The sequence below is a fragment of the Ursus arctos genome, unplaced genomic scaffold (genome assembly GCF_023065955.2).
Source record: "Ursus arctos isolate Adak ecotype North America unplaced genomic scaffold, UrsArc2.0 scaffold_3, whole genome shotgun sequence".
NCBI lineage: Eukaryota > Metazoa > Chordata > Mammalia > Carnivora > Ursidae > Ursus > Ursus arctos.
In genome coordinates, this window is record NW_026622985.1 from 75,313,444 (window position 1) to 75,326,300 (window position 12,857).

The window sequence follows — 12,857 nt, forward strand, 5'->3', positions numbered from 1 at the left end:
ATGTGTGCCTGTCATTGTTGAAGCTCAGGAGGACAGTCTTGTTACAGTTCTCAAGCCCAACGACAAAACGATGATAGCATTGATACTACTGAAATACACAGAATTGGCCTTAAAAGAATGGATGTAGTTGTGGAAGTTTACAACCTTGAAACCAATTTTGTCCTTTAGAGCACTATAAGTGGTGTCCACCCTGATTATAGTCCTTTTGATTAATGACTGCCTTGATCATTTCTGAGTCAAAGCCACTTTTTGGTTTTGTATTTGTGTATTTGGAGACGTTTCTTTTCAAATATTAACTACTTGCTATTCATGAGCCAAGCTTATATTTCTAATAGCAATAGCAAAAATAGAATCAGCAGCAACAACAGCTAGCTTTACTGACAATTTCCTATGCACCAGGCCCTCTTGCTAAGAGCCATGCGTGCATTATCCCATTTAATCCTCATAATAGTAAGTTCTAGTATCACCCCCATTTTGCAGATGAAGGAACTCATGTTCACAGAAGTTAAACTAATATATGGTAAGACTGAAATCTGAGCCAAGGTCAGAGTCCAAACTCTGCAATACTGAAATTTCTTCTATAGTATTTGCCAGAGCGATTATTTCTGAGAAATAGAATTGCTCATCTCTCCAGAGGAAAATCGTGGTAACTTTTGAAGGTAGCTATTGCTAGGTAACTGGCTTACCTTCTCCCTCTGTAATTAGATAAGAAGAAAGGTTAGGAAGGTGGGCTTTGAATGTAGGGCACCTACAAACACATCTATTTTACCATTGTTTAGTTTGTGAACATAGAGTAGTTATAATTTAACACATAATTAGTAACAGTGACTGTGCTAATTATTGATAATAAAACTTCCTTCCATGCTCTTTGTATACCCACATATTTCACAGCTGACACCCACAAGCTGAAAAATATACTTTGATAATTAACAAGCTATGAAATATTACTTATAATAATCTTCCATTTTAATCTGGTAGATTTGTTTTTTTGGGCTTAACTAATAGCTATTTTATCTGTTATATAATACTGATGTACCAAAACTACTCTGCTATGAAAGCAGTAATTGTCTCTAATACTACTCCTTTTAATAGCATAATTTTAATATCAAAAGATTATTTAGTTATTTAGATGGTTCCCAAGAACAATAAGCACTTCATTTATGTCTTGGTACAGTTCATCTCAGCCAATGTTTCTTGATCATCTATGATCTTGTGCTAAAAGAATGAGACCACGATTCATGCAGACGCTACAAGACTGCAAGTCATCAGCGATGACGGCCTGCATGAGTGTGGATGAGAAAGATTTATAGAAATGTGAATATAATTTATGATAGGAGATGCGAATGGCGGTATAGGAGTAACTGAACAGAGTTTCAGATGAAACAGCATCCACACAAGTAGAGAAAGACATTGACAGAGTTGGCAGGTCTTTCAAGAACCAGAGTAGGAAGAAACGGGTTAATTGCAGGGTGGTATTTATTAACAATATTGTCAGGAAAGGAGGAGATTGGGTGATGACTGGAAATATTATCAGTGGAGCAGAATGGAGAAAGGGTCAGGTAGAGAGCACTGGTCAAACAGGGTTTACCTAATGGGGAACAAATAAAAACCTAACAAATCTGTAAGGTCGTAACAGGAGGTGCATAGAGCAAAAAAATATTTCCAGAATCTTCTATTCTAAGGATTAGTTAAGGCTAATGATCAATTAATCACGGATGAATCAGAATTTAGGTACTCGTGGCGCTAGATTCAACGATTTAGAATGTGAGAAATTTCATACTTTATAGTTGAGTTAGATAATTAGCTCCATCTTGTTAGTATTATTCTGAAAATCACCTTCCAAGCTATATATCAGCTCATGACAACAAGGGGATAGTCCAGTCTAACTAGCCACACACTTAGCTTTGCAACTATTTCAAATACCATTTGTTTTGTACGCATGCTTATATTTTATAACAAGAAAATGCAACCCATGAATGTGAATACTGATGTAGTCCTTCTTGCTACTGGCAGCAAATTTGCTTTTTTAGAATTTTGCCAAGTTGGCACCCTCACACATGGTCTGTGAGACAGAGAGGCTGTGGGTGGAAAGAGCACTGGGACTCAGGCCATCTGCCTTCACCTGGCAGTTCCTCCATTAACTAGTGATCATCACTTAAAGTGTCTGAGCCTTGGGACACCTGGGTGGTACAGTAGGTTAAGTGTCCAACTCTTGGTTTGGGCTCAGGTCATGAACTCAGGCTCATGAGATCGAGCCCCGAGTCAGGCTCCACGCTCAGTGCAGAATCTGCTTCAGATTCTCTCTCCCTTTCCCTCTGCCTATCCCACTTGTGCTCTCTCTCTCTCTCTAAAATAAATAAATAAATCTTTAAAGTCTCTGAGCCTCAGTTTCCTCATCTGTGAAACAAGGGACTTGCATACATGATCTGAAATTTCTCTGTCTTCACTTTTTCTCTACTGGCGCCTCATTATTACTCAGGATGACATGTCCTTCTTTTCCAAGACTAACATTTCTACTCTTGTTTCTAATTGCATTCTGCTTCTACCTGACACCTAGCCAATCAATATTCTTCTCTCTCTCTTTCTCTCTCTTTTAAAACGTCACATATCTCTTTTACAGTTTCCTTCCTGAGTGTAAAACAAACCTTGTTTACAAATCTTCCTTGTTCCAAGAGAACTCTCTGTCTCTGGTCATACCATGCGTGTTCTTTTCTTCGTTTTGTCAAACTTGAAAGAATCATTTAAATTAGCTCCTTTCCCCTCCCTGCTACTACTCACATCTTAACTCTCTCCAATTTAAATTCTGCCCCGTCTCCCACGTGTTTTGTTGGAGGACACTGATAAGAACAGAACCTTTTCTTTGCCACCACCCTACTCGACCCTCTGCCACAATGCTTGTTCCTGACTCATCCTGCATCTTGAAAATGGTTTTATTTAGCTTTCAAAACACCACATGTTCCTGGTTCTCTACCTACTTTGATAAATTTTTCTCATCTTCTTTCTTGTCAGTATTTCCCAAGGGTCTATCCATGTCTTGATTCTTTTAACTTTTTTCTCCCTATGTTTTACTCACCTTTCTATGCCACCTTCACAGCAAGGGTATACAGAATATGTATGCACTAAAATGTGTGTAAAATTTCTGGCAAGAGTTCAATACATATTCTTCTCTCCTACATGTCAACAACCAAATGCCATTATGTTTTAAAAATTTTAATGGTTTTCACATATGTATGTTTTGTCTAGAAAACCAGATAGACTCTCAAAGCTTCCGGGCAAATTTTATTTTTTGCATTCTCCAAAAGAATTCAAAACAGTATCATGTACATGATTAGTCCTCAACAAATGTTTGTTGACTGACTGAGTGAATGGATAAATATTTGTTTTTAGTTACACTGAATAAAATTTAGCTTTCTCAAAATTCATTGTTCTTACATTCTTTGTGCAAAAAAGAGAACAAAAGACATTATATATATATATAAAAATATATTTATATATTTACTAATATATTTATATATAGATATATTTTATATACAAATACATTTTATATCTGTAAGTGATGGATAGGCGGATAGATGGATAAACAAAGGTTTTGAAATGTGTTATCCATTCTCTTCCTCCCATTGTTTGTAAGATAGCACCTTTCCCTAGATGTCAATGGTGGGAAATCATTGATTCTTAGGATTCATGCACCCACAGAGCTGGGCAAGATCCAAAACGAAATTTTACAAAATGACTGTTAATATTGCTTTAGAAAAGATGGCAAGCAGTGTCAAGAGGAAAAGGTGGCATTATTGTAGAATATTTGAAAATAAAGAGCAATTTCTCTCCAGCTCCAAACATCTGGACAAAGAATAGAAATCTTTTTTTCCCCCTGTAGTTTTAAGTTTTTGGCACTTTTTCCAATGAAATTGAATGCATTTCATTCCATTGTTGCTTTGAGATGCTGTTGTATTTTTAGGGCCGATATTTAAGAAAAAGTGAGTTCAATACCTGGCTTGTTTAATAATCAATTATATTTTTTCACATAAAGTTGTTTTCCCCCTCTATTCTAGTATTTTCTGTCAAGAAGGGATACTTTGAGTTCCTTTCTGTTTGTGTATAATTCCTAACGTTAAAGCAAACTTTTGAGGAAAAAACTCACCAAATTTCAAAGTACATGTTAAGCATTTTCTAAATTTGAAGAACTTTTGTACAAATTCCCATGATTAGGAGAATTAGAAGATAGGATAATTAGGGAAAATAGTTACTAAAACACTTTACTTAAAGTGCTACAATGTTCCCAATCTGTCACTGGAAATGGATTACTGCATCCCCAAAGTCAAGGGAACAGTTAAATAAAAGAAAGAAAATTTGGTTGATACATTGTGCAAGACTGCAGGCTAAAGGCAAACTCAGTACGGATTCGTTTAACACCATCGATCTCATAGGAATGGTGGAAACCAGAAGTTCTCTAACACCAAGAATAAAACAAAATTTTGGTGTAAATTTTAGAAAAATATTTACCAAGAAGACCAAAATGTGGAATCTCTTTCCTTGGGGAATTTCTGAAAAAGGATAGAATTCTAGCTTTCAGAGAGAGGTCAGGTACATTTCCTGTCTTGAATTGGGAGAGACATTGGATACATCCTCTCTGACACAGTGAATTTCAGGTCTCCCACTTAAAACCAGATGCCTATTTAACATTCCTTTCTAAGTTGGCTGTTGGAGTATATACAGGATGGATGTGTAATCATAGAAACAATCAGTAAACATGGTGGTCTGTGTTAGATTGTCCTAAACCGCTATACCACTGTTCTTTGCACACAGTTCTTGTTCTTTTTAGAACGGAGTGTGACATTTTTGAGTGAGACATTTCTTGGAAAAGCTATGCATGTGTTAACATTTTGCAAATAATTTCAGAAACTTCATAAAATCTGTGAATCTGCTTTGAAGAATGTAGTTTTCCTGATTCGGAACCCTAATTTTTCTGTGAAGAGACGTAAATCCTGTTCTAGGGCATCCTTAATGCTGCCCGCCTTGCTGGAACTCTGACAATGATCTGTTCTATTAGTACTTGAAAATACATCTCAGGTGTAGAATCAGTTTGAGCCCTCACGTAAAAGCATGGACTTTCAAACTATTATTTCAATAGTTCTTACAAGAGCTCTCATAAATAGTGTCAAATATTTTTACATAATTTACTTCATTTAATTCTCACAATAATCATCTGAACTGTGATTATTTTAGTAATGAAAAATTTAAGTCTTGGGAGAGTAATGCACTTTTTATTGTTCAAATTCACAAAATAAGTGTCTGAAAACTGTGGAATTTTTAACCCAAGTTATCTGACTCTACCCACAGATTTCCCCACGTTCTCCGATGGATTAACATCACAGTTGCAAACATATTTAGAGTCTTGTATCTGTCCTTAGAATACTTTATTATGCCATTTCTTGCAATTGCCCAATCCTTCAAATCTTTTTGAATTCTAGGCAAGATTTCTGTAATTAGCTCCTTTGTGCACCACTCATCTTTTAAGTTCAAATGGTAGTTCCCAAAACCTACATAGATTTTCCTATGCAAATAATCCCTATCCACTTTAGTTAACTATCACTTGCAGTATTATTTGCAATGAGAAATGTTTTCTTCATTTGATTAGAATGGTCAGCCAGGAGTTATCTCTTCTGAGCTGACTTGGCGAATCTTTAGGCACCTGTTAATTCACTATGTCCTCAATATTTAACTCTTAGTAGAAGGGAAGGTCTCTAGACCTATAGTTGTTTTGATGAAAAACAAAGGAGAATTAACTCAGTATAGCAATTTCCGTTCCTGAATTCTCTGAGTCAGTTAAGAATAACGTTTGTAAGTTACGTGCTACCTATTTATTAAATCAACAATCCAATAACTCTACTTACGTATTGAAATGCTCAGCGAAGATCAGGTTGGTAGAAGTGCCGGTGATGGTTGTCAGTCCACCAATGGTAGAAGAGTAAGCAATACACAAGCACATAAGTTTACACATCATGTGGTCCCTCTCTGTTCGATACTTGGTTCCCGTGCCCGAGTTCTGTTCAACAAGAAAAAAGTTTACCCATCATGTGGTCCCTCTCTGTTCGATACTTGGTTCCCGTGCCCGAGTTCTGTTCAACAAGAAAAAAGTTTACCCATCATGTGGTCCTTTGCTTAATATTTGGCTTCCATGCCACCAACATTTAATCATTTTCAAGGCATCTCTAAAAAAGGAAAAAAGGCGGCCTTTTTCACCTTCTTCTCAGTTAAACCACTGCCCTACCTCACTGCCATTTTCACAGCCAAACTACTCAAAAGAGTTGTTTACATTCATTGACTCCATTCCTTTAACCACTCCAACCTGACTTCTGTCCCTTAACTCCACCCCAACTGCACTTGCTATGATTATCAATAACCTATGTATTACTAAACCCAACAGGTACTTTTTAGTCTCAGTTTTGTAGACCTCTTGACAGTACCTGAAAGAGTTAGTCACTTCTTCCTGCTGGAAAACTCTTCTGGGGGCTTCTGTGATGTCTTACTTTTGTAGATTTTCTCCTACATCTCTGCTTGTTTCTCTATCTCCTTTGCTAATTCATTTTCCTTTATCCTTCCTTAAAACTGGAGTTTCTTGAAACCTTGTCATGGGCACCTGTCTCTTTTCACTGTAACATTTATCCTTAGGAAATCTCATATATTTTCACTGATTTAATGAATATAGATACACCACGCCACTAATTCTGGTCTTCAGCCCAGATTTCTCCTTTTAGACCTACATATCCAATTAACTCAAATTCATAATTTGAATGTGTTAAATAAAACTCCAGTCCCAAAATGTTCAAGACCAAACCCATTATTTCCTTCCTCAAATGTAGTTCTTCCTCAGGATCACTTATATAAGCTGATAGCATTAGCATCATTATAATTATAAACACTTAGAGTGGGTTTAGTATATAATAAACACTGTTCTAAATTAAATAACAATTTAATCCATGTTATTCTTAAAGCACAACGAGGTTAGCACTGTATTTATCCCATTTTACACATGAAGACATGAGACAGAGTAAAGTTAAGTGACTTGCCCAAGGTCACAGAGTCTGGAAATGGCAGACTTGGATTTCGAAATCATGTAATCTTGCTGTAGAATTCATACCCTCAGCTGCTATACTATATTGCTTGTCCTCCTTGAAAACAGTCTCTTCCTTCCCACCAAATTGTGTCAATTTTATTTACTTAAACATGTCTGGACTCTTTCGTGCTCGTCTCCACTGCTATCACTTTGGAATAAATCAACATCACCTTTGATTTGGGTTACTGTAATAGCCCTTTATGGGTCTCTGTGTATCAATTCTTGCCTATTTCAGACCTGTCTCACACAATGCAGCCTTAAAAAAAAATACAGATATATTTTAAAAATACACAAATAGAAGAATTGCCCTGTTTCATACAGATAGGTATGCTGCCTGTGATATATGCACTGAGAGATCTTTTTGAGAAATCATGGAAAAGAAATATTTTCTACTCACTGAAAGTCAGCATGGATGTGGGAATGACTTAGCGGTAGGGTCAGGTGCATTGGATTGTAATTTGCCTTTTACTTTCTAATTAATTTAGAAGTTAGCCCCCTGGGCGATCTACTCTTCACCAAAAATAAATTAATTTATAAATGTCTCCTTTTGTCTAATATTTACTACATGGCGATGTTTTATATTTTCCATAATAGTTTCCATTGAAAACTTGAAAAGCAAATGGTATGTAAATAAAATAGCAAAATAAGTTTAAAATTTCTTATAGTAGTATAAACTGGCAACTGAAATTAAGGCCTTAAATATTAACTATTTTAAAATAGAAAAGACCAAACAGAAACCAGAAAGTGATACATAATTTGGATATTAATTAGAATGGAATATTAATATTGGGATGGGATAATTAATGGGATATTAATAAGAATGGAAACTTAAAGATGTAATGTGTACATAGTTCTCATTGCCACACTAAAACTTTCTTAACTGCAAATACATGCATATATAGATGTATATATGTGTATATAAAACATAATGATTAAAATGCATGGGTAGATATAAAATTTAAAAATCAAAATAGGAAAATACTAATAGATTTGCCATGCTTCATCCTTTATGGATTTCCCATACTTTTTCCCATGTATAGACCTTTAAAACATACATTAGGTGATATTTATGCAAATATCACAGGCAATTTTAGAAACGCATTAAAAATTCAAGGTAAATTTAAATTCTGTAGTAAATTGTAACACTAATATAATACATGTTAAGGGTTAAATGCAGGTGTAGGGAGGTGGGATGGGGTGCAACACTTGTGTTATCTAGCCAGTAAACATGAATCCCTCACAGTCAGCTCTATTGTTTTGTTTTGTTTTGTTTTGTTTGCTTAGGGCATGTGATTGCTGGGCTGATTGAAGAGATAATGCTGTAGTAAGGGGTAAAGACTGAAGACCAGAGAGACAGTAGTGGGGGTCAAGGGTCAGAAAAATAGAGCTCTTAAGAAAGGCTGAGATGGGCCATTAATTGAGCCAACTATTGGTACAGAAACTACAAAAACAAGAGTAGGGAGGATTCTCAGCAGATTAGTCTTTTGCCTACGACAGTGGTTTCAACCTGAGACCAAGGGGTTTGACCCTGGCCCAAAAGAAATTTGGAATAGAAAGCAAGAGCATGTGTTTGCAGAGATCAGGACAACAAAGTAAGCACTACATTTCTCCATAGGTGGAGGAGGAATTTGGTGCGCGCGCACGTGTGTGTGTGTGTGTGTGTGGTGTACTTTCTCCTAAGAGTTTGGGAGAGAAAAAAAGATTCCTATATAAAGAAGGGAGGAGAAGCAAAGCACCTAGAGGGGTGAAGCTGGAGACAGTTGGGGATGACACGGCCAGAAGGAACCTCCCGTGATGAGGTGACTAAAGGACACTGCCATGGACACACTAAACGGGAAAGTGCTTGTTTATTTATAATGTTTCATGATGGGGGACTTATGTGAAATTAAATACAGAGAATGATGTAATTTTTATAATAAAAATATATCCACACACATATAGTGTCCAGGAATAGACTAAAACAAAATATGTCAAAATATTAACAATATTAACAATTGGGGGTATCTTTTGTCTTGATACTTTTTGTAACTTCCACAATCATAAAAAAGTTTTTCCAAGATATAAAAGAATTGTGGGCTCTTAGTGCAGGTAAGTATTTAGAAATTAATGTGGTACAAAGACCTCATTTTTCAGAAGACCAAAATGAGCCTCAAATGTGACCCAGCTGGTCACTGTAGAGCGGAAACCAGAATCCATGCATCTGAGTTTCCAGTCAGTGATTTCCTTTGTACCATTTTACCTTCCAGAACACTTTCTATTTATGCGTTTTTAAGCCTACATCTAAGACTTTACACTTAATTACATTTCATATTGCTTTTAACACAGCAATTATAACCTATTGTTTTTATTCAATCCCAATTCTATACTTGTTATTTCACACAAATACGAGACATCTAAGACATTGTGGATATGCCTTCCACAAATTCTTCCAAGTGACTGAGGAATTTTGTCTAGGGTACGATCAAATGCAGAATCCCATGACATCATCATACTGGTGGTGCTCAAGGGACATTTCAGAACAGAAATCTTGCCTGTCCAGCTATAACTCACTATTGCCACCTGGTGGCTATGACAGCAGATTCCGGGGCATATTGAACATTTCCAATCTTGGTTACTAAAAATGCATACATGAATCAGCATGAGCTAAACCAGTGGTCTCCAATTATGTACAAAAGAATTCACGGGGGTGAGAGTGGTATGAAAATGTTAGGGTTTCTATTTATATTTAAATAATTATGTAAGGCTAATTGTACAAAATATTAGTTCTGGCTAGTCATTTTCTGCTTGCCAAAGACAGCCAGTTTCAAATCTTCTAGCTCTTTTTGGATATTTATTTGCATAAGATCAATATGATATCATATGCTGATTTCTCAGTTGTAGGCATTATAATTAAATTTCTACTATGTTAGGTGATGAAAATTTAGCTTTCTTTCATAGACTTGACCACTGAACACACTCAGACTTTTCATGTCCCCATCATCTTCCCATTATGGCTACATAAGTTTACTTAGAGCAGAGTTCAACGTTCAGCATGTTGTCTAGCATACAGCTCCATGAATATCTGAGCAATATGATCTATATTACATTCCCTGTTTTGTACTCCTTTTCTTCCCCTCCTTGCTTACTTAGTTTCCCAAGTTTTGCTTAATTTTCTAAATAACCACTAAATGGCCCCAAACTATTCCATTGTTTAAATCTTTTCTCAGAACAATCAAATGATAAGATACTTAATCTATATCAAATATTCTACCAACTTCACTGTCTTAGAGCACCTCTTCCAGGGCCTTCCTAACCTGTCTTAATTCTAGTCATTTTTTCTCTGCACCCACAAAGAACTACCTCGACTTTAGTCTATCTTCTCACTTCATTGATAGTTTGACTGGATATTGATTTCAAAATTGAAAATAAATGTTATGCAGAACGTTGAAAGCATTTTCCCCCCATTGTTTGAGTTTCTGGAGTTGCTGTAGAGAAGTCTTCAGCCATTCATATTTTTTTTAAAAGATTTTATTTATTTATTTGGCAGAGAGAGATAGCCAGCGAGAGAGGGAACACAAGCAGGGGGAGTGGGAGTGGGAGAGGAAGAAGCAGGCTCATAGCAGAGGAGCCTGATGTGGGGCTCAATCCCAGAATGCTGGGATCACACCCTGAGCTGAAGGCAGACGCTTAACGACTACGCCACCCAGGCGCCCCCAGCCATTCATATTTTTTATCCTTTTTAAAGGATCAGTTTTTCCCATTTTCTGAAAACTTTTAGGATCTTCTCTTTTCTCCTAATATTCTGAACTATCAATAACCATCTCAATGTGTGTTTCATCTCTTGGCTGGCACCCAGTGGGATTATATTCTTCCACTATGGAAATTTTCTTCAATTTTTGATGTAGTCTCCTCAGTTTTCTCTATTCTTTTTCTGAAATTTCCTATTATTCTCTTATCTTGTTTCTTCCCATTTTTCTACTAAATTTTCCAATATTTCTCAAGCTTCCAAAAAATAGAAGAGGAGGGATTCTTCCAAACTCATTTTATGAGGCCAGCGTTACCCTATACCAAGACCATTCAAGGACACTACAAAAAAAGATAATTAAAAAAAAAGGATAATTACACATCACTATCCCTGATGAACATAGATGCAAAAATCCTCAACAAAATTCAAGAATACATTTAAAGGATCATATACCATTAAATGAAATTTATTCCAGTGATTCAAAGATGATTCAACATTTGCAGGTTGTCAATGTGATATGCCTCATTAACAAAATGAGGTAAAAAAATAAAATGACCATAGCAATAAATGCAGAAAAAGTGTTTAACAAAATTGAACATCCATTTATGATAAAGTGGGTTGAGAAGAAATATACCTCAACATAAAAAAGGCCATATATGACAAGCGCATGGCTAACATCATACTCAATGGTGAAAAGCTTAAAGTCTTTCTCCTAAGATCAGGAACAAAACAAGGATGCCCACTCTCACCATTTCTATTGAACACAGTATTGGAAGTCCTAGCTAGGACAATTAGGCAAGGAAAGAAAAAGGCACCCAAACTGGAAAGGAGGAAGTAAAACTGTCACTATTTGTAGATGAAATGGTATTATATATAGAAAACCCTAAAGACTTCATCAAAAAATTGTTACAACTAATAAAAAAAATTCAATAATGTTGGAGGATATAAAACCCATATGCAAATATCTGTTGCATTTCTATACACTAAAATGAACTGTCAGAAAGAGAAACAAAGAAAACTCTCTCATTTATAATTGCATAAAAAAAAATCTAGGATGTGAAAGGCTTGTATATTGAAAACTATAAGATATTAATGAAAGAAATTGAAGAAGATACAAATATATGGAAAGATATTCCATGCTTGTGGATTAGAAGAATCAATATTGTTAAAATTGATATTACTCAGAAGCTATCTATAGTACCCAAACTAACCAAAGCAATCTACAGATATGATGCAAATTTGATATCAAAATTCCAGTGACATTTTTCACACACAAAAAAGCAAACAATCCTAAAATTTGTATGGAACCACAAAAAACCCTGAATAGCCAAAGCAATCTTGAGAAAGAAGAAAAAGCTAGAGGCATCATGCTGCCTGATTTCAAACTATATTAAAAATCTACTGGAATTAAAATAGTATGCTATTTGCATAAAAATAGACACATAGGTCAATGGCACAGAATAGAGAGCCCCAAAATAAACCCCAAAGATATAGTCAATTAATTTATGGCAAAGGAGCCAAGAGTATACAATGGAAAAAGGACAGCTTCTTCAATAAATGATGCTGGAAAAACTGGACAACCACATGCAAAACAATGAAATTTTACCACAATGTTACAGCATACACAAAAATTAACTCAAAATGGGTTAAAGACTTGAACATATGACCTGAAATCATAAAATTCCTAGAAGAAAACATAGATGGTTAGCTCTTTGACATAGATCTCGGTGATGATTTTTTGAATCTGGTACCAAAAGCAAAAACAACAAAAGCAAAAATAAGTGGGGCTGCATCATACTAAAAAGTTTCTGCACAGCAAAGGAAACCATCAACAAAATGAAAAGACAACCTACTAAATGAGAGAAAATATTTTCAAATCATATTTCGGTAAAGGGCTAATATCCAACATATATAAAGAACTCATAAAGCTCAATAGCAAAAAACCCAAGTAATTTGATTAAAAAATGGGCAGAAGGTCTGAATAGACTTTTTCCCAAAGAAGACATACGAATGGCC

The 12,857-nt window shown here is 35.6% G+C and overlaps 1 protein-coding gene across 1 annotated transcript in view; it reads right to left on the reverse strand.

The window, feature by feature from the left end:
- Window positions 1-12,857, reverse strand: part of SLC13A1 (solute carrier family 13 member 1) — a 90,133-nt gene that overhangs the window by 24,137 nt on the left and 53,139 nt on the right. Inside the window, exon 7 of the mRNA XM_057304464.1 lies at window positions 5,895-6,046. Coding sequence (XP_057160447.1) covers window positions 5,895-6,046 — 152 coding nt within the window. The remainder of the gene's footprint in view (window positions 1-5,894; window positions 6,047-12,857) is intronic.